The 23,435-nt window shown below is 57.3% G+C and overlaps 1 protein-coding gene across 1 annotated transcript in view; it reads left to right on the forward strand.

The window, feature by feature from the left end:
* Positions 1-20,588, forward strand: part of LASP1 (LIM and SH3 protein 1) — a 34,959-nt gene extending 14,371 nt beyond the window's left edge. The window contains exons 3-7 of the mRNA XM_050911821.1: positions 5,783-5,867; positions 13,492-13,599; positions 16,852-17,008; positions 17,164-17,261; positions 17,627-20,588. Coding sequence (XP_050767778.1) covers positions 5,783-5,867; positions 13,492-13,599; positions 16,852-17,008; positions 17,164-17,261; positions 17,627-17,800 — 622 coding nt within the window. The 3' untranslated portion in view covers positions 17,801-20,588. The remainder of the gene's footprint in view (positions 1-5,782; positions 5,868-13,491; positions 13,600-16,851; positions 17,009-17,163; positions 17,262-17,626) is intronic.
* Positions 20,589-23,435: the final 2,847 nt, after the last annotated feature.

A 23,435-nucleotide genomic window follows, 5' to 3' on the forward strand; every position in this document is an offset into this window, starting at 1 on the left:
CTGCTGGCAGCGGCCAGACGAGCTCTTGCAGCGTGATCCCTTCTGCAGCTCCTGGCAGAAAGCCTCTTCCTCCGCAGACTTGGGGCTCAGTGCTGCGTGGAAGCTGCTGTGGTGGGCACTGAAATTCCTGCTGGTTCCAGTTTTGGAAGCCTTCGGCTCTGGTCCTTCTTGGTGAGGATGGCTGTTTGGTAATTGCACGGGTGGATTTGGCGTGTGTTGCTCGCGCTTCTTCTGAAAGAGCGAGGCAGGTTGAGCAATAAGCACCCTCCCCCTTCCCTGCTTCCCCAGCCAAGACCTATTTATGGTGACGGCTGGGGGAGGGCAGTGAGGACCCACAGCTCTGCTCCTGCCTCCGTTTTGACTGTGAGAAGGGGGAGAACCGGGTCTGCTCTGCCATGAGACCACCCCACGCGAGGAGGGACGAGCCCATCTTCGCTGCGGATCCCGCAGATGCCCCGTTCCCACGCACATGCTGCCTCCCGTGCTCCCAACCCAAGGCAATTCACTCACTGCCGTCTCATTAAGATTTAATTTATTGCTGACTATTACTGTGGCTGATTCTCATGCATAGGAGATGCTTTTCCCCTCTCTGGTGTGTGGCAGGGATCCGGGTGTCTGTGTTTGTACTGGCTGGGCAGGGGGAAGCGCTGGCTTCGGCGGCGGGGGGCTGTCGCCGCTCCTGCATCAGGAAACCCTGGCCTTAAATTCCCCAAGGACTGAAATGCCTTTTCGTTATCAGGCAGATCTCGTGAGCTGGGGAGAAAAGCGATGCCTAATCTTAGGGGAAGACGCTCAACTTGTGCGTTTCATCCTACGCCTGGCGCAGACGGACAGATTACTCCTGCCTGCTAACAACAGTCTGTAGGGGCTCAAGGCTGAGTAAAAAGCTGCCTCAAATCCTTGGGAGGTTTCCTCAAAATCTAACAGAAGCGGAAACCTAATTCTAGCGTAGTCTGTGCGGTCTATGGCTATCTCTTCCTCTCCCTTGCCAGACTGCGGCTGTAGCAGGGCACAGCCGCTGTGGGTACGGTGTTCCTGTAAATGCAAGAAGCAGGGCTGTTAGCTGTCTTTTGGATTATTTTTATTTTTCCCCCCCTACAACCATGGCTTTTCAGTTTCTCTGAGCTCCACAGGGATGAATTTCAGTTTCCAGCCCTCACAGTGACTGGGGCTTCCCTCCTCCCTGCATCCGGAGGCTGCTGCTGCTGGGGACTCGTCTTCTCCCAAGCGTTATTAGCATGCCCAGGGCATGGGATGCAGTTGCCATGGCAATGGGATGATTTCGGCTGGCGGCACCAGCAGATAGTACGGGAGCTCCTGGGCCGTGGCTGAGCCGTAAGTGCTGCTCTGGCTGGCGGTGCATACAACTTAAAAATTGCATTTGCCCTTCAAAGGAGCCATATGTCTCACTGCGTGGCTTTCCTGCCAGCCTGGGGGCTGTGTGCAGCCCTCCAGCTCAGTGCTCTTCAGGGGATGGGGCTGTTAAAATTGGGGATCTCTGTAAAAACTGCTGCTGAGCCACAGGAAAAATCCTCTGGATTTGCAAAGACTCTGGGCAGTGGTGATGGCACTTGGCTCTCACTTGTAGGACCGGCAGAGAGCTCCGTTGCCATCCTCACGGCAGGTCTGGGGCTGGTCTGCATAGCCTGTTGCCTTCCAGACCTGATCTGCAAATGGAGAAGTAGTGATCTGGGAGGGCGTTTGGGGTTTGAGCTGTTTGTACTTAAAAGGTGGCTTTGTTTTCTTTGACCTTGGTATGAGTCAGGCAGTGACTTCCAAGAAACTCGGGAAAGGGCTCCAGGATGCAAGCGGTAACTCGGGTAAAACAAGAGACGAGTCTCAGGACTGTCCTCTCGTGCCCCTGTAAGCTGAGGTAGTGCACTTATTAACAGTAGTGCTAATCCAGTTAAGCCCCAGCTCCCCCAGCAGCTGCCTAATGGCACCTGGGTTTGGACAAAAAAAAAAAGCCCATCTCCTGCTGATGGTATTTGCTCCTGACAATGCCCAGCAGGTTCCAGCCTCCCTGTAGCTGTAACGCATGCTGCCCCTTCACAAGGGGAAAGGAGTCATCCCCGGGAGCGGCTGAGGTGCAGCACCCCTTGAGCAAGGGCTGTTAAATGCAAACTCCTTTGAGATGTGCTGCATTGGCCACCGAAGCTTGTTGGCTACTAAGAAGGGTTTTCATCTTCTCTGTGATGACAAAAGGGCCCACTTCCCTCAATGCTGTCTCTTCAAGGTATGAATGCATTAACCCAGCAACTAGTGCAATTGCAGCAGCCTTTACAGGAGCAATCTTTGCTAACCAGAGGCCAAGGTGGGCCAGTGTAATTTAGACCGAGCTGTTCCCTCGCCAGCCCCCCAGGCTGCTCATCTCTGCTGGCAGCAGACGGCAGCGGGGGTGGATTTGGTCCCAAGGTGTCTTATGCTGTTTCGCTGCTTCTAAAATGTCACTCACCGGTGCAGCTCTGCAGCAGTGGAAGTAGCTGAGCCTTTGCCGAAGCGTCCGGCAGAGAGGTGAGTCAGGATAGCATCCATGCTCCAGTGGCACCGGCTGCCCGGACAGCAGGAACTGTGGCCAAAATGTATAGAGCACTTAAATAAATGGCAAACCCATGCCCAGTTCTGCAGTGTGGTGTCTACCGGTGTCCGCTGCTCCTGGTGAGTGCAGGACCCTCCTGGAGAATTAGATTTTATCGTTATTGGAGTCTTAATGCAGGAATTTCTCTGCAGCAAGCCGCAGGCAGTAGCTTGGTGAAATATCTGCCTTGATACTGTATCCCAGTGTGAAGCCTTGACATACCAGTGCCCGAAGGTAGTGGGGAAGGGAGCCTGAACACACAGGATTATATCCCCTCTAATCAGATTAATCTAAACAGAGATTAAATTATATCCTTCAAACAGTTGGTGATCTGTTTGTGTAAAACTGATTCTTGTCCTTTTCGATCTTATTGCTGGATGTTTGGGGGGGCTGCGGAGAGTTAATTTAGGCTTATTTGGTGTGGGTACAGCTGCATCCTCTGTGTGTCCCCACGTGCTGGTGAAGGATGAGGGCTGGCTGGGGTCTCATGGCCAATACCCACCCGATGCTCATGGGATGGCTGTCCTCAGATGGGCTGAATATTTCCCTTCCTTCTGGGACCCTGGTGTGGACTCCCAGCTCCCCTAAAGCACCAGGCGGCTGGGATGGTGGTGATGGGACGTGGCGGTAGGTGATGTCCAGCGGGACAAGATCTGGAGCAGGGAGGTGGTGGTGTATTATTTTGGGGAAGCTGGCTGGAGGGTGGGTTCTCTTGCCATGCTGCGCACCGCAGGGCTGGGGAGGGGAGCAGGCAGCGAGCTGCTGCTTGCTGAGTTGTCTTTTCCCCTTTCTGCAAACCACATCTGCATTGTTTGGTTTCTGGGGGGGGGGGGGTGTTCTCTTTATTTTTTCAGTGAGGCTGAGGCAGCTATTTTTATTCCTGAGTTTCCTGCATTGCTGCTTTACTGAGGTATGTGCTGCTCTTGCAGGTCTGTGGTTGCCTATCTGTTGCTGACCTGCTCCAACAGCACTGCTCTAAGGCAGCGGCTTTCAACCAGACTCCTCCACATGCAGCTGGCTTTCTGCTCATTTACCCTCCTTTGACCACACTTCAGTTAGCCTTGGGCAGAGGTGCTAATGCTCGTTCTGTAAATAGATAATTGCTAATGCTGGAGCACACAAGCTCCCAAAGCAGAGCCCGGGGGCCTCTCAAGACCCACAAAGACCCATTTCATGTGGTCTGGGAAAGGACAGGAGCTGCAGCTATCCTGTAGTTTCTGCATAGCCCTCAAGTGAGAGCTTGGTTCAGCCACCCGTTGGGCTACACGGATGGAGATGTGGGAACTGGAGGCTGCACGGTCTGAGTTATAGCCCTGAAACCGGGATCAGTGGTGTGATCAAAGCCTTCAGATCCCCAAGAGTGAGTGAGACCTCCCAGTTGTCCTCTGAGGAGCTGCAGTCTGTTTTCAGTGGGCTGCTTAGCCTGGTCAGCTCTTTCAAGAGCTACTACAGTGAGAGGACAGTCAGATTGCCTGGCTTTGCAGGGGAATTTATCCAAGTTCTTGCATGTATTTGAAAGCGCAGCTGAGCTGCAGCATGACGTGCTGCCCTCATGCTATGCATGTTCAGTGTGAACCAGGGATGGGGATGGTGCTGTCTCTGTGCCTCCCACCCGCTCTTGTGCCCTAGGCAGTAACTTTCCCTAAAATCCTGCAGTCTTTCTGCCACCCAATGTGGGAGTCTGGCTTTAACTCTTGTGAAAGAGAAACCTCTGACCCTTTCAAAAGGCAGTTTTCCCCTTCTTGCTCTCTATCTGCGTTATAAACCTGAAGTGCTGCTGTGGGATGTCTTCGGTTTCTTTGCCGTCCCGTGAGAGCAGTTACCATCTGTTCAGTGTCAGATTTCCTCTCTGGACTTTTCCTGGGGAGCGTTGTGCACGGAGGGCTTTGCCTCCACGGCGGCCAGTGCTGAGCAGTCTGGAAACGTTCCTCTTGCAAACTGTTTCCTCAGCACCACGTGTAGTGCTCCAGATACAGCGAGGGTGGCTGCCCGGACTGGATCTGGCCGTGGGCGAGAGCATCCTCTGTGATGCAGGACATAGCTGACCCCGAGTGAAGGACCAGGACCTGAGTGGTAAAGCACCGTGGTGTTGGGACTGACCCTGCCACTTCTTGGCAGCGTGAGAGACTCTAGCAATAACTGCCAGCGGGGTCTGGGCAAGCCCGGCTGGAGGTGTTTGCACGCTGAACAGACCCTGTTATGGCAGCGATTTGCCTCTTGGTGTTTTCCGTGTCTCCTGGAGGTGGGAATGGCCACGTGGAGCTCACCCGTCTGCTTGGATGGGGCTTGTAGCAGCCTCCAGCTTTAGGATTTAGATACTTACTTTCTCCCTGTACCTGAGTTCTTCTAACTGTTAATTTATGTTGTCTATAGCAAAGGCTGTATGCGTTTGCAGAAACTGCTGTATGGCACTTCAGAACAATAGCTGCTGGCTTGTAGCCAGACCACGACGGAGGTCTCCTGCTTTACACTCCCATTCTGGGCATGTCCTAAGGATTCACTAAACATGTTGAACTGGTGCAGATAAGTAGTGCAGCCTGTGCCCTAAGACGGGCACGGTTATGCTGACATGGTTTATGCCAGGGTCGTGATATTCTGCAGTACCAGGAAACCATAACATGAGGCTTGTGTGGCTGAAACATCAGTAAAATAAGCAAGTGAAACCACCCTGCTCCTCTCTGACCTTTCACAGCCGAAACAGTGAAACGGCCAAAGTCATTGTAAACCAGAGTGTTAGCAGCATTTCCTTGGACTAATGTTACCCTGAGGACTGTTTAGTGAAACATTGAAGATGTGTTAAGGTCTCTCCAGAAATCAGACAGGCACAAACCTGGAATGGCTTTGTCCCCTGGGGAAAAAAACCTCCCCTTCCCCTTTTTTGATAAAACTGAAGTTTAGCTGAAGTTAATATACGGGGATTGGGAGAGAACCCAGTGAGAAATGTGTATCTGCTGGGGAAGGTGTCAGGCGCAGGTGAGCGTGCACAGGGAGAAATCCCGTCTTCCCCGCTGGTTACTGCTAAACCTGCGTGTCGCTGTGCCCGCAGCCCTGGCTGTGCTGCCGCTCGCCGCGATGCCCTGGAGCAGGGCCAAAGCCCTTGGATCTCCTGGGGGCTGCTGGTCGTGGGGGTGGATGAGAGAGGGCAGTGAGCACGGTCATGGCCCGTGGGAACACCGTGGCTAACCATCTCCCTTCTCTCCCCAGACACTACCCGAAGCAGTCCTTCACCATGGTGGCAGACACTCCTGAGAACCTGCGTCTAAAGCAGCAGAGCGAGCTTCAGAGCCAGGTGAGCACACGGGTCTCTCCTCGCCCGGGGCCACCGTGCTTTGCCCCGTCGCCCTACGTTCTCCCATGCTCTGGTGCTTTCCTACGCCCTCGCAGAGAGGAGGGAGAGGCGGGTTTGGGGTGTGGGTCCCTCCTCTCAGGTCTCGCCCATCTCAGCTGTGTTTGCTGTTCCCTTCATCCGTGGCTGCTGGGACCTCCCGGAGGTGGGAAGGGTCCAGCAGGCAGTCCGCCTCTCCCAGTCCATGCCTTGCACCAGTTTACCTTTTCCCGGCTGACATCCAGCCACATAATCAGGTGAGATGGCAAACGGCCTCATCTGGACAGGCGTTGACTCTCTAGGCGAGTATTTCAGGTAAACCCAAATCTTGTAGGGCTTGAAAGCTCTGGCAAGCAGAAATAAACAGATAGAAGGGATAACGACTGGCACAGATAAGGATTTCTTTCTCTAGTGGGAAGAGAAGAGCCTGTTTGAGAAGGGTGTTGTCCAGACATGTCCCGTTTTATACCCTGAAGGTGTCCCTGGATCAGCAAAAGTCCCCGGCCTTGATGCACGGCTGTGGGCTGGGTTCTCATGCCGGTATCTCCTGATAATGCGGTGGGAACTGCTTGGCTCTTGGTCCCTTGGGTGGGCCAAGGAGCAATCCCTGGTTTCCTTCTCTTACTCCAAGATACTGAGAACAGAAGTGTGAGCATCAATTTAGCAGAGAAACAGCTGGAAGGGTGAGGTTGGCACAGAAACGGGCAGCTTTGGTGGGTGACCCTTCTTCACGGAACTTTGCTCTGCTGAGAGGCTGTGCCGAAGCATCTGAGACGATGCCCTGAACCGTTGTCGTGAGCTTCGATGTCTCAGAACTGCAGGCGTGTGCTCAGAGTACGCTGCGCTGGAAGAAAATGCATCCAGCGGCAATTTTGGCTTGAGTCAGCGTCTCGCAGGATGTGGCAACTGCTCTGGGAATCTATTTCATTTCTTTTTCCCTTTGAAAAGGGGCAAAAAGACTGCCCGGAGTGTTGTCAGCAAGGCATGCTGGCTCAGCTCAGCGTTGTAACGGTGTGGGTCCTGGGCAGAGGGAGGACAGCACAGGATTTGCCGTAGTGTTTTTAGGGTGAACAGTCATTTTTTGGGATCAGAGCGCTCCTCTCCCCGCTGTGCTGTGAAGGATGCGGTGACCTTCCTTCTTTCTCTTCCCGTTTAGCCTGAGCGTGTCAGGAGCTGGAAAGCAGACTGCCTGGGAATGCATTCTGCCGGAGGAGAGGGAACCTCAGGACCTCACCTATTAGATAGAGCTGGTGGTGCCTGTGCAGCCAGCGTTGAGTTTTGAAACCTCTGCTTTTGTAAAGGTCTCTTCCTCAGAGCAAGTTGCCCAACAGCTCCCTGGCTTGCACAAGTGCAGCTTGGCTCAAGCGTAGAGCTAGAGCTCAGCCTGGGGCTGGCTTTGTGTTTCATAGAGCGGTTAAGGGGACACAGTTGCTTTTCCATGGTAACAATCGAGATAATGCCACACCGAGTGGTCTGGAGTCTCCAGCGCTGCTTTTGCAATGAATTCAGGCTCTTCATTAGTTGTTGCTTATTAAAGGAGACCCTGGGGAGGGAGCGTGCTCCGCTGCCTGGGCTTTTCTGTAGCTTGTTGGGACTTTCAGCTCCTCGTGGTGTGCGGGAGGTGGCTGGAGGCAAAGCCAGCTGCCTTGCCGGGCAGGGGGTGTCTTTATTCTTTTGAGTCTGAGCCTCCAGAAGTTGGTCACCACAACTCAAACGCCAGCAGGACCTCTGTCCTGGGAGAGAAGCAGCCGTGCCCAGCTCCTGGTGGTCTCCTGGACTTTAGGGGCTTGAGCTGGTATAGCACAGGGGTGTAAGAGCCTTCTGCGCTCTTGGTTGCACGTGAACATGGCAGAAGAGGGGCTGGGGTGCAGGCAGGGTCTGCCAGGCACCAGCACCCTGCCTTTTCAGTGCTGGTCTCATGCTGGGATGAGCTGCAAAGTGGGACTGCTCTGAGCGGGAGGGAGAAGAGGCTGCTGGGGGGGTGCTGGCTGTTGGGGTGCTGGCAGAGCCCCTGCCGAGAGGGGCCGGGGAGGGATGCAGGGGCAGTGGGAGGGAGGTGGCAAAGCTGAACCAGGTGGAAACTGCCAGGCTGAAGCACCCAGAGCCCTCCGGAGGATAGATCACACTTCACTTCAGATAAGATCTTAATTCCTCTCTGCCTTTGTTCTGCCTACAAAGGGAGTCTCCTATTTTCCAAGCACCAAACATTTGTATTTCTTGAAGCACTCTAGCTAAAACACTAGCAGCCGCTCTGGTTTATTGACAATCCCTTCTTACTAATTGCAGGAGCTGAGCAAACCCCTGGGGTCACTTCAGCCCTTCCAGAGCCGGCAGCGGGGTTCACAGTCTTGCAAATTAACTGGATGAACTGGAGCTGTTAGCTGAGACAGGGAAAGGCTTGTGGAGAAGCTTCTCTGGCTCTGCTTTGCAGTGATGACAGCTTAGCAGGAGGGCTTCTGCACTACAGTTTGCCAGTTCAAGTGCCACCTAAAAAGCACGTCCTGGCTAGCACTGCTGGGACAGGCAGAGCTCTGCACGTGGGTCTAGTAGTAAAATCCCGTGTGGAGTAAGATCAGGGTTATGTGAACAGTCACATCTTGTTTTCAAGCTTGCATTTGCCAGCCGAACTAAGCTGTGGCTGAGCCTTTGGTCCTCGGTGTGAGGCTTCCCCGAGTGCGTGTCGCTCCGGAGAAGCTGTGGCTGGGAGCTGCTGTAGGAGAAGGGAGATTGCTGGGTCTGTGTCCTCTGCAAGGGATTTCTGCCTGGTGGAGGGTCATTCCCTGGCGATGGGAGTGATGCTCCCCAGCGGTTTTGCCTGTTCCTCTGGAGCCGGGCTCCTGTGGGGCTAGAGAGCTGCTGTCCTTGTAGATGACCCTGAGGAGGCTGATCCTATATTTCCTCCCACCAAAAATACACTGCCTGTCCACCCTGGTGTGACTGGAAAAGCTGGTTGTTTGCCGGAGGGTGGGGATGGGGCAGCTGCGTGCCGAGCTGGAGCGGTTTCATGTCGCTCCCGATGCCTCTGCTATTTGTGTGTGCTGAGAAGGCGTCTCCTGTTCCGGTCACTGCTAGGCACTGGATAATGATGTCTTGTGCAGCTAAATGAGTCTCCAAAGTGACAGCTTTTACGCCTGCAGCCTTGTCTTACAGCCCACGTGCGGCAAGAAAATTGCAGGTTCCTGTCCTGTGGCTCCTCTTTCAAACTCTTAAAATGGGTGGGTTTGGGTGCAGCCCTTCCTGCCAGAGGGTGGAGGCTCCCGTGGCGTGGGAGGCAGGTACCCGGCTCCTGTCCCTCCGGCAGCCCTGCGTCTGTCACCTTGGGGAGCTGCTGCCGAGGGTGTGGACGCAAGGAGGGTTGAATGTGCTGGAGCCGAGACCTGCGAGGGGTTGTAATGTAATGTGTGAAGGGCTGTTCTCCAGCTCCCTTCGGATAACGCACGGATGCACGAGTCGTCACTCTCTTCCCTATCATGAAGAGAACAAGTCCTCTGGGGAAATTAATTGTGGATCCCATTTTATCATTATGGGATGAGGTGCGGATCTGGCACTGTCTGCATCACTCAGCTCTTTAGTACAGTGTGTGGATGAAAGGCAGCTACGAGCCAGAGCGACAGGAGTGGCTGTGTGGGTTGGCAGCTCTGGCAGGAGGGGCAGGAGTGATGGATCTTTACAGCCCCTTGCACAGCGGTACTCGCGTGCCCTGTGAAAGCATGGCAGGACGTACTCAGCCGTGCATTTCTGTCCCTCTGTATCACCCAGGGTCACCTGCACTCGAGTTCCCGAGGGAGCAAAGGGAGCAGGACCCTGGCAGCATGGCTGGAGCAAGGATTCATGCCTCGCTAAAGGCATCCTGTGCTGGGAGTGGGATTCCTCTACGGCCGGGGGTCACGGGTCACCTCTCCCCACCCAGCGCTGCCTGCCAGATTCCTGCCTGCACAACCCGGTGCCCATATAAGGGCAGGGAGAAGCTGAAAAGCGCCTTGTCTGAATGCTTCCTCCCTCCTTTCCGGCCTTCTCGCTCAGCCCTGGCGATGGCTGCAGCCCGGCAGGACCCAACTGCTCCTGTGCCGAAGCTGGGAAGGGCTGTGGATCCTGTTAAATAGCAATTCCCCTGTGCTGAGCACGGGGACAGTGTCTGCCCGGTGGCCTCCCTTGCTTCCTCCCAGTGTTGCCCCGATGCTCGTGCTGTGCTCTGATCTCCGTAGCCAGGCGTGCTGGCGTGCAGGAACCCCAGCTAGCTGGGAGCACCAGCCTTGGGCAGTGTGTTTTGGGTTAGACCTGCCCCCAAGTACCAGCATCTTCCCCCCCGCGGCTCTAGGATCGGGTCCCCCTGCAGTCAGGCATCCCCATATGGCAGGTTTTTAGGGCCAAGTTCCTGTATCCTGAAAGTTAGAGGGGTAAAAAAAAAAAACAACCAAGGAAGATGGAGGAGGGTGGGATTTAGGAGAGTAAAAATACGGAACTTATCAAAGGAACTGCTTAGCCTTGTGATTAGCTTCTGGCTTGGTGACTCTATCTTTCTAGCTTGGATTTCTTACAGCTTGTCAACTTGTGCGTTTGCAGCCAGCACAGAGGCTGGTGCCCCCTCCTTGGGGCCAGCTGCGCAGGCGGCTGCGGGATAAACCCTTTTCTTCCAGGCAGCATCTCCAGGCGCAACGGCGGGGCCAGCATCCCACGCCCGGGCTGCAGAGCTCTCAAGGAAAAACAGCCTTTATTGAAAGTAGAGCAGATAAAGGACAAACCCGGCCCCTCTGCCCGCCTGTCGCTGCAGCTGAGCAAACTGGGGCTGGTGCTTTGTAGAGCGGCTCGCAGGGCTGACTCACCCCCTCCTGATCCCCTGTCCGGGTGTGTGTCATAGGTTTTATGTCGCAGGTCTGTTAACCTTTGGTTCCTCGTGCCCGATGGTTAACACCTTGAGGCTGCTCCTTCCTAATTGGTGATGTTTGAGCTATGTTCTTTACCCCAGCCAGCAAAAGTTTTGGTTTTTTTTTTTCCTCTCTCCTTCTTATTGCTTCAAGCAAAAGGAGACTTCTGCCTTGAAATCGGTCTCTCGTGTTCCTCTGATGTGCTTTGGCATCTTGGTTGTATTAATATCCTCCCAGGGTGGACTCTGCGGCCTGCTTCATTAAGCCTTTGCTTTCTGATGTCGCATTAGAGTTAGAAATCTAACGTGACTCACAGATTACACCATCTACCTAAGGGTTTCTGTGATACCCTGTGGCTGTGAAGGTGTGGGGGCTCTGACATGCTTCCAAAGCTTGCATTTCTCCTGGCTTGCAAGATAGGAAGAGGAAATGTTGTGTTTGCAAGCAGAGCACCGAGCTCTGGGGTATCTTCACCACCGTAACCTATGCAGCCAGCGGTGAGCAATCCCGTGTGCCTGCCCGTGCCCATTGCAGAGCCGGTGTCTGGCATCCCCTCCTGCTCCAGACAAAACCCTGTGAGCCGTGGGCACTGCGGTCCCTGAGCCCCCCCAGGCTCCCGGCAGGGCCAGCTGGGGTGCGGGATGCACAGAGCTGGCCTGAGCCTGCAGCCCCTCTGCAAAATGGAAATGGCGGTGTCTCAATTTCCTCTGGAAATCTCTTGTTTCCTGTGTTGTTTTGGACCAGAGAAGGGGACAGGACCTGCTCCGTGATGTGCTGCATGCCCGCAGCCCTGGCTGGCTCCGGCACCGGAGGGGTCTGACCTGGGCACGTCAGCGTGGCCCAGATGCTGCCTGCCCCTGCCTGCTGTGCTGGGTCCCACGCTGGAGCCGGGCAAGGCCACGGGAGAGCCCAGATGGCGGCAGAGGTGTCTTGGCTTTACCAGAAGCTATTATAAAATGTTTGGCAGCCTTTCCTGAAAGGTGTTTCCAGGCCCAGCTGGATGCGCCGTCTGGATGGGAGGCAAGTATGTGAGGTCTGAAGGAGTGTCTCTGTAGGAGTGTGTGTCGGGGAGAAATCAGCTTTATCCCGCCTCCCCCGCCATGCTGCCGGTTCTCTGCCTCCGAGCTTTATCTTGGCACGGCACGTGAGCGCGGCGCCAATTTGCAAGCGCAGCCCTCATCCTGCAAGCTCTTTCTTTGTGGGGCCAGCCCAGCTTCCCGACCATCCGTCTGGCAGGCTGCCGTCCGGCTGCGGGACGGGAAGGGTTACGGAAAGCTGCCTGTGCTGGCCAGACGTGCCGGTGTCTGTGCTCGAGTGAGCATTTCCCTGCTCCTGCTCAGGGAGCGATGCATCGCCTGCTCTCCCAGCCCGCTCCATCAAAGGCAGCTCCTGCTCCTCTTCTCCCACCGCCGGCAGCTCTGCCCCGCTGCCCGCAGCCTCCCACCAGCCCGAGGGGGTGAGCATCAGCCCCATTTTGCACGCACAGAGCCAGGCTGCTGTGTCTGTCCGTGCCGGTTGCACTGGGGCCCGGAGGTTTGATCTCCTTGCGTGAGAGGCGGTGGTGACCTTTTGTACAACTGTCTGCAGCGCACAAGGCGAGCTCCGGGGAGGTGAGTCCCTGGCAAGGGTAGCTTTGGCTGCACGCTTGTAGGCTGCCACTGGACAGAGCCCCTTAAGGCTCTTTCCTCCCCAGACGGGCAGAGGCAGCTCCTGACAGGCATCGATGCAGGGCCAGATCCCCACAGAGAGGATGGAGGAGGTCAGGGTGTCTCTCTGCACATCCACTCCCCCACCATAAAAATGGGGCATCTTTCTGGCCGCTCGGATCCGAAAGTCCGCAAAGCCGCTGTGTCGGGGTGGGCCAGGCAGCTGGGTGCTGTTTCCTTCCCTGTTGGAGCCATTGAGTCAGCAGTTGGGTTTCAGCCTCCGCAGAAGCTGCTTCTGCTTCTGGGTGACTTGGGTGGGAGCAGAGGTCCTGTGCAGAGCCGGGCCAAGCTGGGACCGGGACCAGCAGCCCCCAGAGCCGAGGCTGCCGAGGGCTGGGGAGCACATCTGGGCTGTGGTTGTGTGCTGTGTTAGCTCCCTCCTGGGAGAGCTGGAAACCCCAGTCTTAAAGCTGTGTAGAGATATATTTTAAAAAAAAAAAAACAAAACAACCCACGGAACTTTTCAGCTCCTGGGTGTGATGGGAAGGGATGCTGATGTCAGTGTCTGGCAAACAGAAATGAGGATGCTTGTGTTTTGCCAGCCTCCACCCTCCACGCTCTGGTTTCGTTATGGTCTTCTGGGTGTATTCCTTCCCAGAGGCGGCTAAACGTCCCCTGACGTGGAAACGCTTTTGTACGGGTGTAGCTCATAAAATCCTCGGGGCTCTCAAGCAGGCAGCTTGCCATGGGTCAGCTGCTCCGTGGTACGTCACTTGGGCGCGCTGGTAGCCCACAGGAAATTCAAAGTAAATCTGAGTTACCCCAGCCCCTGCTGAAAGAGAAACAAGATCAGCAGATGCATAGGAAGTTGTTTGTGTGTTTCAGCTCTTGGCAATGGCCCATTTTGCTATTACTGGATATGTTGGGGGGGTCTCCTGAGCAAGGCAGAGGCCCTGTTAGAAGCTGCTGCATCTCCTGAAGCATATGGGTCACGGTGAGGGTCTGTTGCTGAATCTAGCTGCTGTGCACGCCAGCTTTCCCCCATGTTTACATCTGTTTTTTCTTGTTTATACCCAGATTCGCTACAAGGAGGAGTTTGAGAAGAACAAGGGGAAAGGCTTCAGCGTGGTGGCTGACACCCCGGAGCTGCAGAGAATCAAAAAGACTCAGGATCAGATCAGCAACGTGAGTAGCTTCTAATCTCTGCATGTGATATTGCCACGACCTTCCTCCCGCCGGAGGATGCTGGGGAGGGGGCTCTGCCCGCGCAGCCAGGAGCGGACCCACACTCTGATGGCTGCTAACGAGCACGTGAGGCTGCACCATCTTGAAAGCCTGGCAGCGTTAATTCTCCAACCCGTTTGCCTGGGCATCTTATGACCCTCTTGCACCTCTCCCGGCTCCTCCATGCTGGCAGATGCTGCAGCCGGATCCAGAGGGGTATCCGAGTCCTTCACTTCTCCTGAGGTGCTCAAGTCCACGTTGACTGTGAGCAGCAAGGAGAGCAGCAGAGAGTGGCATTTGGTGGGGGCAAATGTGGACCAGGGGCAGTCCCATCCGCCCCTGCTTGTGACTGTAACCCACAGCGTGGGCAGCACTTGCGTGGTCCGGGCTCGCTGGGGCCAGCCCCGCGCTGCTCCCCCTGAGGGACTCCAGTCCTTGTGCTCTCTCTGGCTCGTGTTTGTGTGTGGAAACCCTGGCCAAAGGCACACCTCTTCCTCCTGTCCCTCTGCAGCTGTGACTGTCCTCTGCCAGGCTCCGCTTGCCTTGACCCCTCCTGACTCCCGCAAAGCCCTTTCCAGCCATCCGGCTGTCGGGAGCGTTTGCTGCAGCTGCTGCTGTTGCTGTTGGCTTCTGCCGAGGCTGCACACAGTCCCCAGGGTCCCACCACCTGCTGTCACCAGCCCCCAGGGTAGGACAGGCAGCGTCATCCGCTTCCCTACCTACAGCCCACATCTCGCGGTGGCTGCTGCACCAGAGCAGCCTTGCAGGGAGCTCCTCAAGGTCCCTTGGCTGTGCATGGCTTCCCTCCTGCCATCATCCTGCCTCTGCCCTGATGTGGAGAGGTTCCTGGGGGCTGCACGGCAGCATCTCCCTCCTCCCTTGACCTTCTGGAAGAGGAGCTCTGTCCTGTGTCTGCAAGAGACCCAGCTCTTCCGTTTCCGCAAATTATATTAGAACCATGCCCGAGTTCAGCGGCAGCTGGCCTGGCAGCTTGTGCTTCACCCAGCAGCCTCCGTCCATATCCAAGCGCTGGTGGTGCGGTGCGTGGCAGACGTGGACGTCTGTGTGTTGCCATGGTGAACGAGGAGGATGCACGCTCGCACGTAGAGCTGCGGCAGACGTGGGGTGTATCTGTCCCTTGTCCAAACTCAACCCTGCGCTCCCAGGTGCCGTGGCACAAGAGCCTGCAGTAGCATCTGCCTTCAGCAGAACGCAGGGAGTTAATTAACCTTTAGCCACTAGTGAAAGTCATGCGTGTTCCTTATCAAGTGCCCAGGAGCTGTTGTGAAACCCTGGGAAGGCTGGCTTCTCCCTGACTGGTAAACCTGCCCCTGGAGCACAGCTTTGCATGAGAAACCTCTTGGGTGTCCACTCGACAGGCGGCTTCTGTGAGCTCCTTTCCCGCTTCGAGCTCTGCAGTGCCCTGAGCTGCTCTCGCTTTTTCATCCTGAAGCATCCCCTACCTTGGGGACAAAGCCCCTGGGGTGGGAGCTGCCGTCTACTCCCCCCGGGCTGCCCAGGGGAGCAGGGTCTGGGTTCGCAGGAATGCGGGGAGAGGGAGGACGGTGCCTGCGCCCGCACACAGACGGGAGCTCACACGCGTACAGGAACAGGAGAATGCCCAGCAGGGTGGGAGGAGGTTGTTTATTCCCTCTTCTTCTGATCCCATTGTGCAGTTCCCTGGCAAGTCCTGATCTCTCCTGGGGGAGTTGCGGGATGTAATCTGCACACCAAACCCCAGGACAGCGAGGGCTGGGGAAGGCTTCCCACTTGGGAAGCGGGCCTGGCTGGAAGATTTTCCCTGGGGTCTGAGCTGGCAGGAGATGAGCACAGCTTCTGTGCCGTGGAGCGGGACTGTGGTCTTTGTTACAGAAAGCACCACTCTTTTTTGAGAGAATCTTTGGAGGTTTGGGAGCATTAAATAACACAGCAGAGAGATAAGACCAGCCCGTGTCCCTCTGCTCAGCCCCCTTCACCCTCTCTCAGCCACGGTAGCAGTTTTCAGCAGCTTCCCCGTGGGCATCTGGCTGCCAGCCTGGGGTTGCAGTGACCCACTTAATAAAGACGCAGAAACAAACCCACTCCCTGCAGAAAGCCGGGCTCAGCAGGCAGCGTTTCCGTCCCAAGGGTGTAGCTGGGCAGGCACACGGGCGGCAAAGGGGGCTGCCCAGCACGGCAGCGCTCACTGGGGCATGAACGCCTCCGCAGCACAGAGGTGCCCCAAACCACCCTTGGTGGTGGGTGCCGATACGGTCCTGCACACGGGGAAACCCTCCTGGCAACGGAGCTGCGCAGAGCCTGAGCCTCCGACCGCTGGAAAGTGCTGTCCTGAGGCTATCCCTGCTCGGGCTCGCTGGGGGAGCAGGGTGCTCCCCTCGGGGTGTTCTCCTTCCCGGGAGGGTGGCTCTGCTCCAGGCTCGCTCTCTGCAGAGAGCCTGCTGTAGTGCCCTTCAGTAAATAACTGTTTAACCAGCAGACAAATGGGCTCCAGGTGCTTTCCGATGGCAATGCAGTCATTAACACAAGTGGCTATTAATTTTTACACCCGTGCCCAGGCAGTTGGGTTAACCCTTCCCTCCTGCCCGCGGTGGGGGGGCCTCTCGGTGCTGGCTGCGGGGGAAAGCTTAGTCCGATGCAGCTGGTGCGTTTGGTGGTATCTGCTTTGAGTCTCCTTCAAGGAAAACCCCCGAGGCCCTCTCACACTTCAGTTGAAGAGAGATCTGGGGGAAGGTGTTGGAGCGGTACCTCCACGGCACCCGCTGTACTTGGCCGTGGGCTGGGGAGTTGCACACCAGATTCGGCGTGTGCAGGGGGGACTCCCTAAAGGTGCTTTTGCTTCGTGCTCCTGCAGCCCTGGGGGCTTGGGAGCCTGGTCTTGAATCTCATCCACACCTGAAAAAATGGCATATCCCACTCATAGGATGCTTAAACCTCCTCTGTTCTGTGCCACAAATGGGTCTGAGCAAATGGCCCCATGGCCTGGGGAGATGTGGGGGAAGAAGCCCCCTGGGACTGCCGGGGAGGCTGCGAGATGGCTGATGCTGAGGCCTTGGTAGTAAAAAGAAATGAGCTGGGACGAGACGAAGGATGTTCCTGGCGCTGAAGGGCTGCAGGAGCTGCTGCCAGGGCTGGGGCCAGGCTCGGCCTCATAGCCGGCGCTGCCGGGCTGTCCCGCCTGCGCTCTGACCTCTCTTTCCTCTCCTCTTGCTGTAGATAAAATACCACGAAGAGTTCGAGAGGAGCAGGATGGGCCCGAGTCCCAGCGAGGGCGCTGAGCTGGAGCGCAGGAACTCCCAGGAGAGCACCAATTACCGGAGGCCCGCGGAGCAGCAGCATCAGCCGTCTCATCACGTCCAACCCAGCAACCCAGGTAAGGCGAGGGGCTGCGGGCTTTGCAGCCTGCCCTGGTGCATGGCCCTGCGTTTGCTGGGGCGGCAGCCAGCTCTTCTTTGCGAGGGGCTTTGCTGTGTCCCCCACATCCCAGCACCAGCTCCGGCTAACGGACCCGTCCTTCTCCCCTTCCAGGCTACCAGCAGCAGCAGCAGCCGTCGTCTCAGTCCTACGGCTACAAGGAGCCGGCGGCACCAGCCTCTACACAGCGCAATGCCCCTTCTGGAGGGGGGGTGAGTACAGCCCGAGGGCTCACAGCGCCCACCCCAACACCAGCCCCCCGGTTTCCACCCGCCGAGGGTCAGGGTTTTTGCTCTGCTTCCTCCCCGCTCCTGTGCAGGGGAAGAGCAGTTTTGAAGGGGCTGGCGGGTGTAACGCTGGGTGCTTGGTTTCTGCTTGCCACAGCTATCGCTGGCACCAGCATCCCTGTGTCGGGTGAAAACCTCCTGGATCCGGCACGGCTCTCGCATGGGGCTCGGCAGGGCTCCTTGCAGGGCTCCTTGCCTCCTCCCCGGGACCCCCCCACGGATGGCAACTCTGCCCGTCTGGGGCAGGGCACGGGGAGGGTCTGTGCCCGCTGACCCCTCTCTCCCCACAGAAGCGTTTCCGCGCTGTCTACGATTACAACGCAGCTGATGAAGACGAGGTCTCCTTCCAGGACGGCGACACCATCATCAACGTGCAGCAGATCGACGACGGATGGATGTACGGCACGGTGGAGCGCACAGGCGACACGGGCATGCTCCCCGCCAACTACGTGGAGGCCATCTGAGCCGCGGGAGGGGACGGGGCGCGTGGCTGACAGCCGAGCCCCCAGCCCGCGCCAGGCCCCGTGTGTGTGTGTGTGCGTCTCTCTGCCCCAGCACCCCTTATCCCGTGTGCTCTGGCATCGCCCGCCGGAGCCACGTCCTGACATCTTGGTTACTCTGTGTTTCTGCAGCCGCCTCCGGTTTCTCTTACCAATTTAGCTTTCTTCTAGCTCTGTCGGGGCTGAGGGACTGTCTGCAAGGGATGTTGGGGGCTCGAGAGACCAAACCGCCGCAGCTTTCCTTCTCCTTCGGTCTCCCTCCTCTCTAGCCCTTCCGCGTGCTCCGGTATTTCGTGGCTGGGGGAAGCAGCCGGAGTCACCGGGACCCTGGCAAAGGGAGGAGGAGACCGTCTGTTAGGACCAAATTCCCCCGACGCTGGCGGGGATGGGCAGAGGGCAGCGATGTCTTGCGTGGACGAGGTGAGGGATGCTCGTCCCGAGGGCTGCCCTGGGCTGACAGGAGGGATGGGCTGGCAGCCTCCACCCTGCGCCGCTCTGGCTCTGGCTTGTCCCGTTGCTTCTCCCGGCTCCTCTGTGCGGTGTTTCCATTCAGTCTTTGCTCCCTTCAGTCCTCAAACCAGAAGAACATTTGCAGTTAAAATCTCAAACAAAACCTTTCTTTCTCCTTGGGATTCAGAGCGGCTGCTCTGGACAGCCCTGGAAGCGGCTCTTGCTGTTTCTGCCTTGGGCTCTGGCTGCCTCATTCCGCCTCCCCGATCCCTCCGGGGCCGAGCCGGGGCTGTGCTGGCACGGGTAAAGGAGTAGCCGCAGCGTTGCTTCTCCTGGAGACTGCTGCTCCCGCTCGAAGGCTGGAGATGGGCTGGGCTCCCCGCTCCTCTGTGCTGGGGGGGAGCGCTGCGACACCGAGACCTCACGTCCCCCCTGCAGCTCCGGCTTTCTCTCTTTGGGCCAGGGGCTGGGGGTCCCCTGGGCCCCGCGTGCCGGGGCAGCCTCTTCCTCTTAGCAGTAGTTGCTCCCCAAATTCACCCAGAATCTTCCTGCTTTTCTCTTACCGCTGCTGGGCTTTTGGGACCCTCCTGAGCCGTTCACCTGCTGGGTAGAGGGTCTGGGAAGCCGGCAGGGTCAGCCTCCATCCCTGTGCCTCTTCTGAGCCGCGTGTGAAAGATCCTCCACCTTAGCCACCACGCTGGGGACCGTCCTGGGTGACTGTCCCCTCCGGCAGCTCAGTCTTGAGTGGCAGAGACTGGGGTTTGGCACCCTAAGTCACCCTGTACCTCTCGGTGGTCCCCAGCGGCGGTGGCTTTTGGGGCCACCGCTGACTTGGGATCGCATCCTGGACCAAAATCTCAAAGCACATCCCTGTCCCCTTCTCTTTTGGGCTCCGAAGGTCCTGGAGCTGGACAGGGGCAGGTATAACTGGAAGCCTGTGCGGGGAGGGCAGGAGCGGGATGCTCTTCTCCTGGGCCACAGAAGCGGAACATCGGGGCAGTGGTGATGCCTTCGTGCTGCCTCCGGCGCTCCTGCTGCCCCGTGCCCGCTCACAGCCCCAGCTCAGCCCAGACCATGGACACCGGGCAGCCGGAGGGGACCGTCCCCTTGCCGGGCTGCTGGGGGCTTTGGCTGCACTGCACCAAGCGGCCAGGATGCTTCCAAGGGGAAGCTGCTGCCTTTGCTATTCCCAAAGGAAAAGAGGGAATCTAGGGACCAAAGCGGCGGAGTTGAGACATTCCTTGGCTCTGTTTGGGGACATGTCCTCGGGGACGGTCTCGCGGAGGGGGAGAGGATCCCACTGCCTCGCGCTTGCAGTCCCCTTTCTCAAAGCACACGGGGCTGCAGGGCTGGTTCATGGACGGTGCTGGGGTTGGGGTGACCGGAGTTGGGGGCTGCTGGAGCAAATGCTGTTCTGGCGGGGAGGGGGTTCCTGGCAGGGCAGAGACCCCCCCGGGAGGGCCTGAGCCAGGGAGAGGGGAGCGTTTTTGCTCCTGGCTCGTTCCCCAGCCGGCTGCAACGGGAGGGGGAAGAGTGACAGTGACAGGGCCTCCTGGCCCCGTCGTCCCCTCGGGGTGAAAACGGGACCCCAGAAGCAGCCAGGATGGGCTTTACGGGATGGGAATCCCAGTTGGTGCTAAAACAAGCGAGCACAGGAGCAGGGGAGAGGGGGCGGCTGGGCAGGGGGGCAGTCCGCATCTCCCTGCTAATCCTCTTAATCACGTTCTTGTCTGGGAATGGGGGGGGAGTATCAATGTGAATAAACCGTTTTTTAATGGACCAAATAACACAGGCAATTACGTTTTGGTATACAGACCTTTTTTTAATGCTACCTTGAAACCATTGTCCTAATTCTCCCCTCCCACGCCCTGCCCCTTCTCCCCTGCCATGGGAAACAAACCTCTTACTGCTTGATTTCTGCCTTTTCTCTCGACTTATGCACTTTTTTGCCTTTTTTCATAGCTGAAAAGCACCTAAACCTGTATTTAAAATAAATAAATAAATAAAATAGTAAAAAAAAAAAGGAAAATTAAAAGCTAAGTTGCTTCTCATCACGTGTAAAATAGACCTCGTCCATCCCAGCTTCCCCGGTTGCGTCTCAGTGCTGAGCTTAGAACGTGTTTTCTTCCGGATCCGTCGCTTGATTGGGGTTTGTCCTTGTGTACTCCTTCCCGTCGGGTTGAGCACCCACCAATAAAAAAACGTTATTTGGCCTTTTTAACCGAACCATCGAATGGAACAAACCAACCGATTCTCTTCCTGGTTTACTCGAATTAAAAATAAAAGTATAATTTTTACCTGCCGATTGTGCTGGGTTTGATTGCGGTCGCTTTTCTGGCCATTTTCCTGCTCCCTTGGGACACGGTGGGGATCTCGGGTCTGGGGGAGGCTGCCAGAGCAGCATCCTCATCTCTGCCTGGCTCCCCTGGGAGTGGGAAACGCTGGCATCCCTGGGAACCGAACTGGGATGCAGCTGCTTGGCTCGTCCCTTGCTCTTGGCATGGCTTGAAGCCAAGGGATGCGCCTGAAGCGTTCGGAACCTCGCTGCAGCGTGTCCGGCCGATGTGCTGCGGCCACCGAGTACCACGGAGCCCCGGGAAATCAGCCTCGAACTTCAGCCACGAGCCACGTTGGAGAAACCCTCGCAGAGAGCGGGGCAGAGGCGCAGGCGATGCCTCCCTGCTTGCTGACCTGCTTCGGGGTCTTGCTCTCGGAGGCCAAATGCCAGTTACAACATGGGTCTGGGATCTGCCAGGGTTCAGGTGTGCTGGTGGCTGCTCCGGAGACCAGACCCACCCAGGGAAATCCTCAGCTTTGCTGTGGGCAGCGCAGCACGGACACCGGGTCCCGGCTTCACCCGACCTCTCCGGGAATGCAGCACCGCAACAGCCGGGTCCTCCAGACCCCAGCCAGCCCTTGTGCTCAGAGAGCGGCTGGCGACGGCTTAGCTTGGCCGCTGCAGCCTCTCAAGGTAGGATTTTCAGCAACTACAGTATTTAGCAGGGGGAAAAGAAAATCTTGAAGGTGTGTGGAGAAGGATGTTATTTGCATCCACAGCACTAGCCAAAAAAATTAAAACAAAAAGGCTCCATGGCTGTTGGTGCTCACTTAAAACCGTATTGCTTTAAACCGTACTGAAGCAGGCGGTGTGACACTGAAAGCAAAGGATGCTGCAGTACCCCAGGAGTACCAGACTCTGAAAGGTGAGAGTTCGGAGCGGTCCTGACGGATCGACATGGCTTTGCGATGGCCAAAGCTCATTTTTGCTTCTTTCCCCATAGGGTGGGCCCTTTCCCAGCTGCAAACTGGGGGTCCCATCACCGTAAGCACCCCCATAAACCGGGCAGCAGTTTGGGTAGGAAGAAGCAGGGGCAAAGCAGCCCTCCCGCAGGCAGACGGTGCCTCCTGGGAGCCCTGCTCGCAGGTCTGGGCTGAGCGAGCGCTCCTCCGCCCGTGCGAGGCTGAAGCCCCATCTGACCGCCTGGGTTTATCCCTTTATTTTCCGCCTGCCCGCTGGAAAGCGGCTCCGTCAGCTCCGGCATCATCTCTCCATCCTGAGCAGAGCAAGCCGTGCTCCGGGTGGGAGGGGAGGACGCAGCGGCTGAGCCGCGGGGGCTGGCGAGCGAAGCAGCGGCTCTCTGCCGAGCATCCCCCTTGCCACGCTGCGGGGAGCCCGGCAGCCCCTGCCCCACCGGCTCCTCGCTCGCCATGCTGGATATTTTCATCCTGATGTTTTTTGCCATCATCGGCCTGGTGATCCTCTCCTACATCATTTACATGCTCTAGAGCGATGCTGGGGAAGATGCGGCTCAGCATCAGCCTCGCAATCGAAGCATCGTCCAGGTGAGCCGGCTGCTCCTCGTCCCACCAGGCTTTAATTTCTGGGAAGAAACATGTCCGGGGAGCGGGGGGAGAGGGGATAGTTTTGGTTTTAATGCTGTTGGTTTTAAGGCTGCTGCTTCCTCTGCCTGGCCAAGGCAGCCGAGCTGTTCCTGCTCAGGGCTGGAAGGAGGGCACCAGGGTTTATTTTATAAATCAGGCCACCTTGCCTGCTGAAACGTGCCCCGGCTGTTGTGCGGCGGCTGGTTTCTCCCTGCTGGGTTTATCAGCCCCTTCCCGTTTGGAAAAGCTGCTCTCTGCCTTTTATAGTGCTGCAGCACGAACTTGTGGCTTTTGTTCCCAAGAGGGAGAGAAATAAAACAGCTTAGGAGGAGAAGCAAGAAGGGATCCCGGTTGCATCATTTTAAAGGAGGCAAAGGGGGGCGGGGGGGTCCCGGTGCCTCTGCCCCCCCCGTGCCAGGCAAAGGGGGGCTGCTGCCGCTGCCTGCGCTATCACACGCTGCCATTCCCACCCTGCACCATCTCTGCGTCTCCCGCAGCTCTCAGGCCCAGCTCAGACAAGCCTCTCCTTTCTCTTCCACAGCCACCGCCTGGTCCGTCTCCCTCGGAGCCTTCTGGAAAAGCATTAACCCTCTGCGAGGAAGCGGCTGCCCAACGCGGAGCAAGGAGCCGCGCGGCGTCGGCGCCGGCGTTGCCGAGGGGGCCGAGCAGGCGCGGCCGAGCGGGGTGAAGGAGGGAAATGGGGTGGCAGGGGAGAGGGCTGCGAGGTGACGTCCCGCTGCCGAGACGTGGGTTGTTCTCGGTGACGCGCGCGGCGTCCCGGGGGGATGCAAAGGGTTCTGCCCCTCCCCGTGTGGCTCAGCCCCTTGGGATGAGCGCTTCCGAGGTCGGTCGTTTGGGTTTAATTTTAGAAAAGCATTTATATTTTTAATGAAAAATGTTCAAGGAAATGAAATAAAGAGAGGAATGACACAGGAGAGCGAACACATCTGCTGGTGTTGACTCGGCCGAAACGCATCCCCGTGCATCGCCCGCAGGGCTGGGGCGCACATGGCTCCGGGAGCAAACCCCGCTTCTGCGGAGAGACGGAGAGCACCCTGCGAGCCCCGAGAACAATGAGATATTGGCAAACCATGCCGAGACACCTCTGCGTCCCCCAGCATGAGCAGCAGCTGCTGTGGAGGGGTCCCTGATCCAGGCACCGTGGGGTCCGACCCACGCTCTCCCCTACTTGGAGGGTGCCCGAGCGTCTGAGCCGCGGCTCACCCTCACTCAGGTCCCCTCTCTGGTGTTCAGGGAAGCTGCGGGA

The sequence above is a fragment of the Gymnogyps californianus genome, chromosome 28 (assembly GCF_018139145.2).
Source record: "Gymnogyps californianus isolate 813 chromosome 28, ASM1813914v2, whole genome shotgun sequence".
NCBI lineage: Eukaryota > Metazoa > Chordata > Aves > Accipitriformes > Cathartidae > Gymnogyps > Gymnogyps californianus.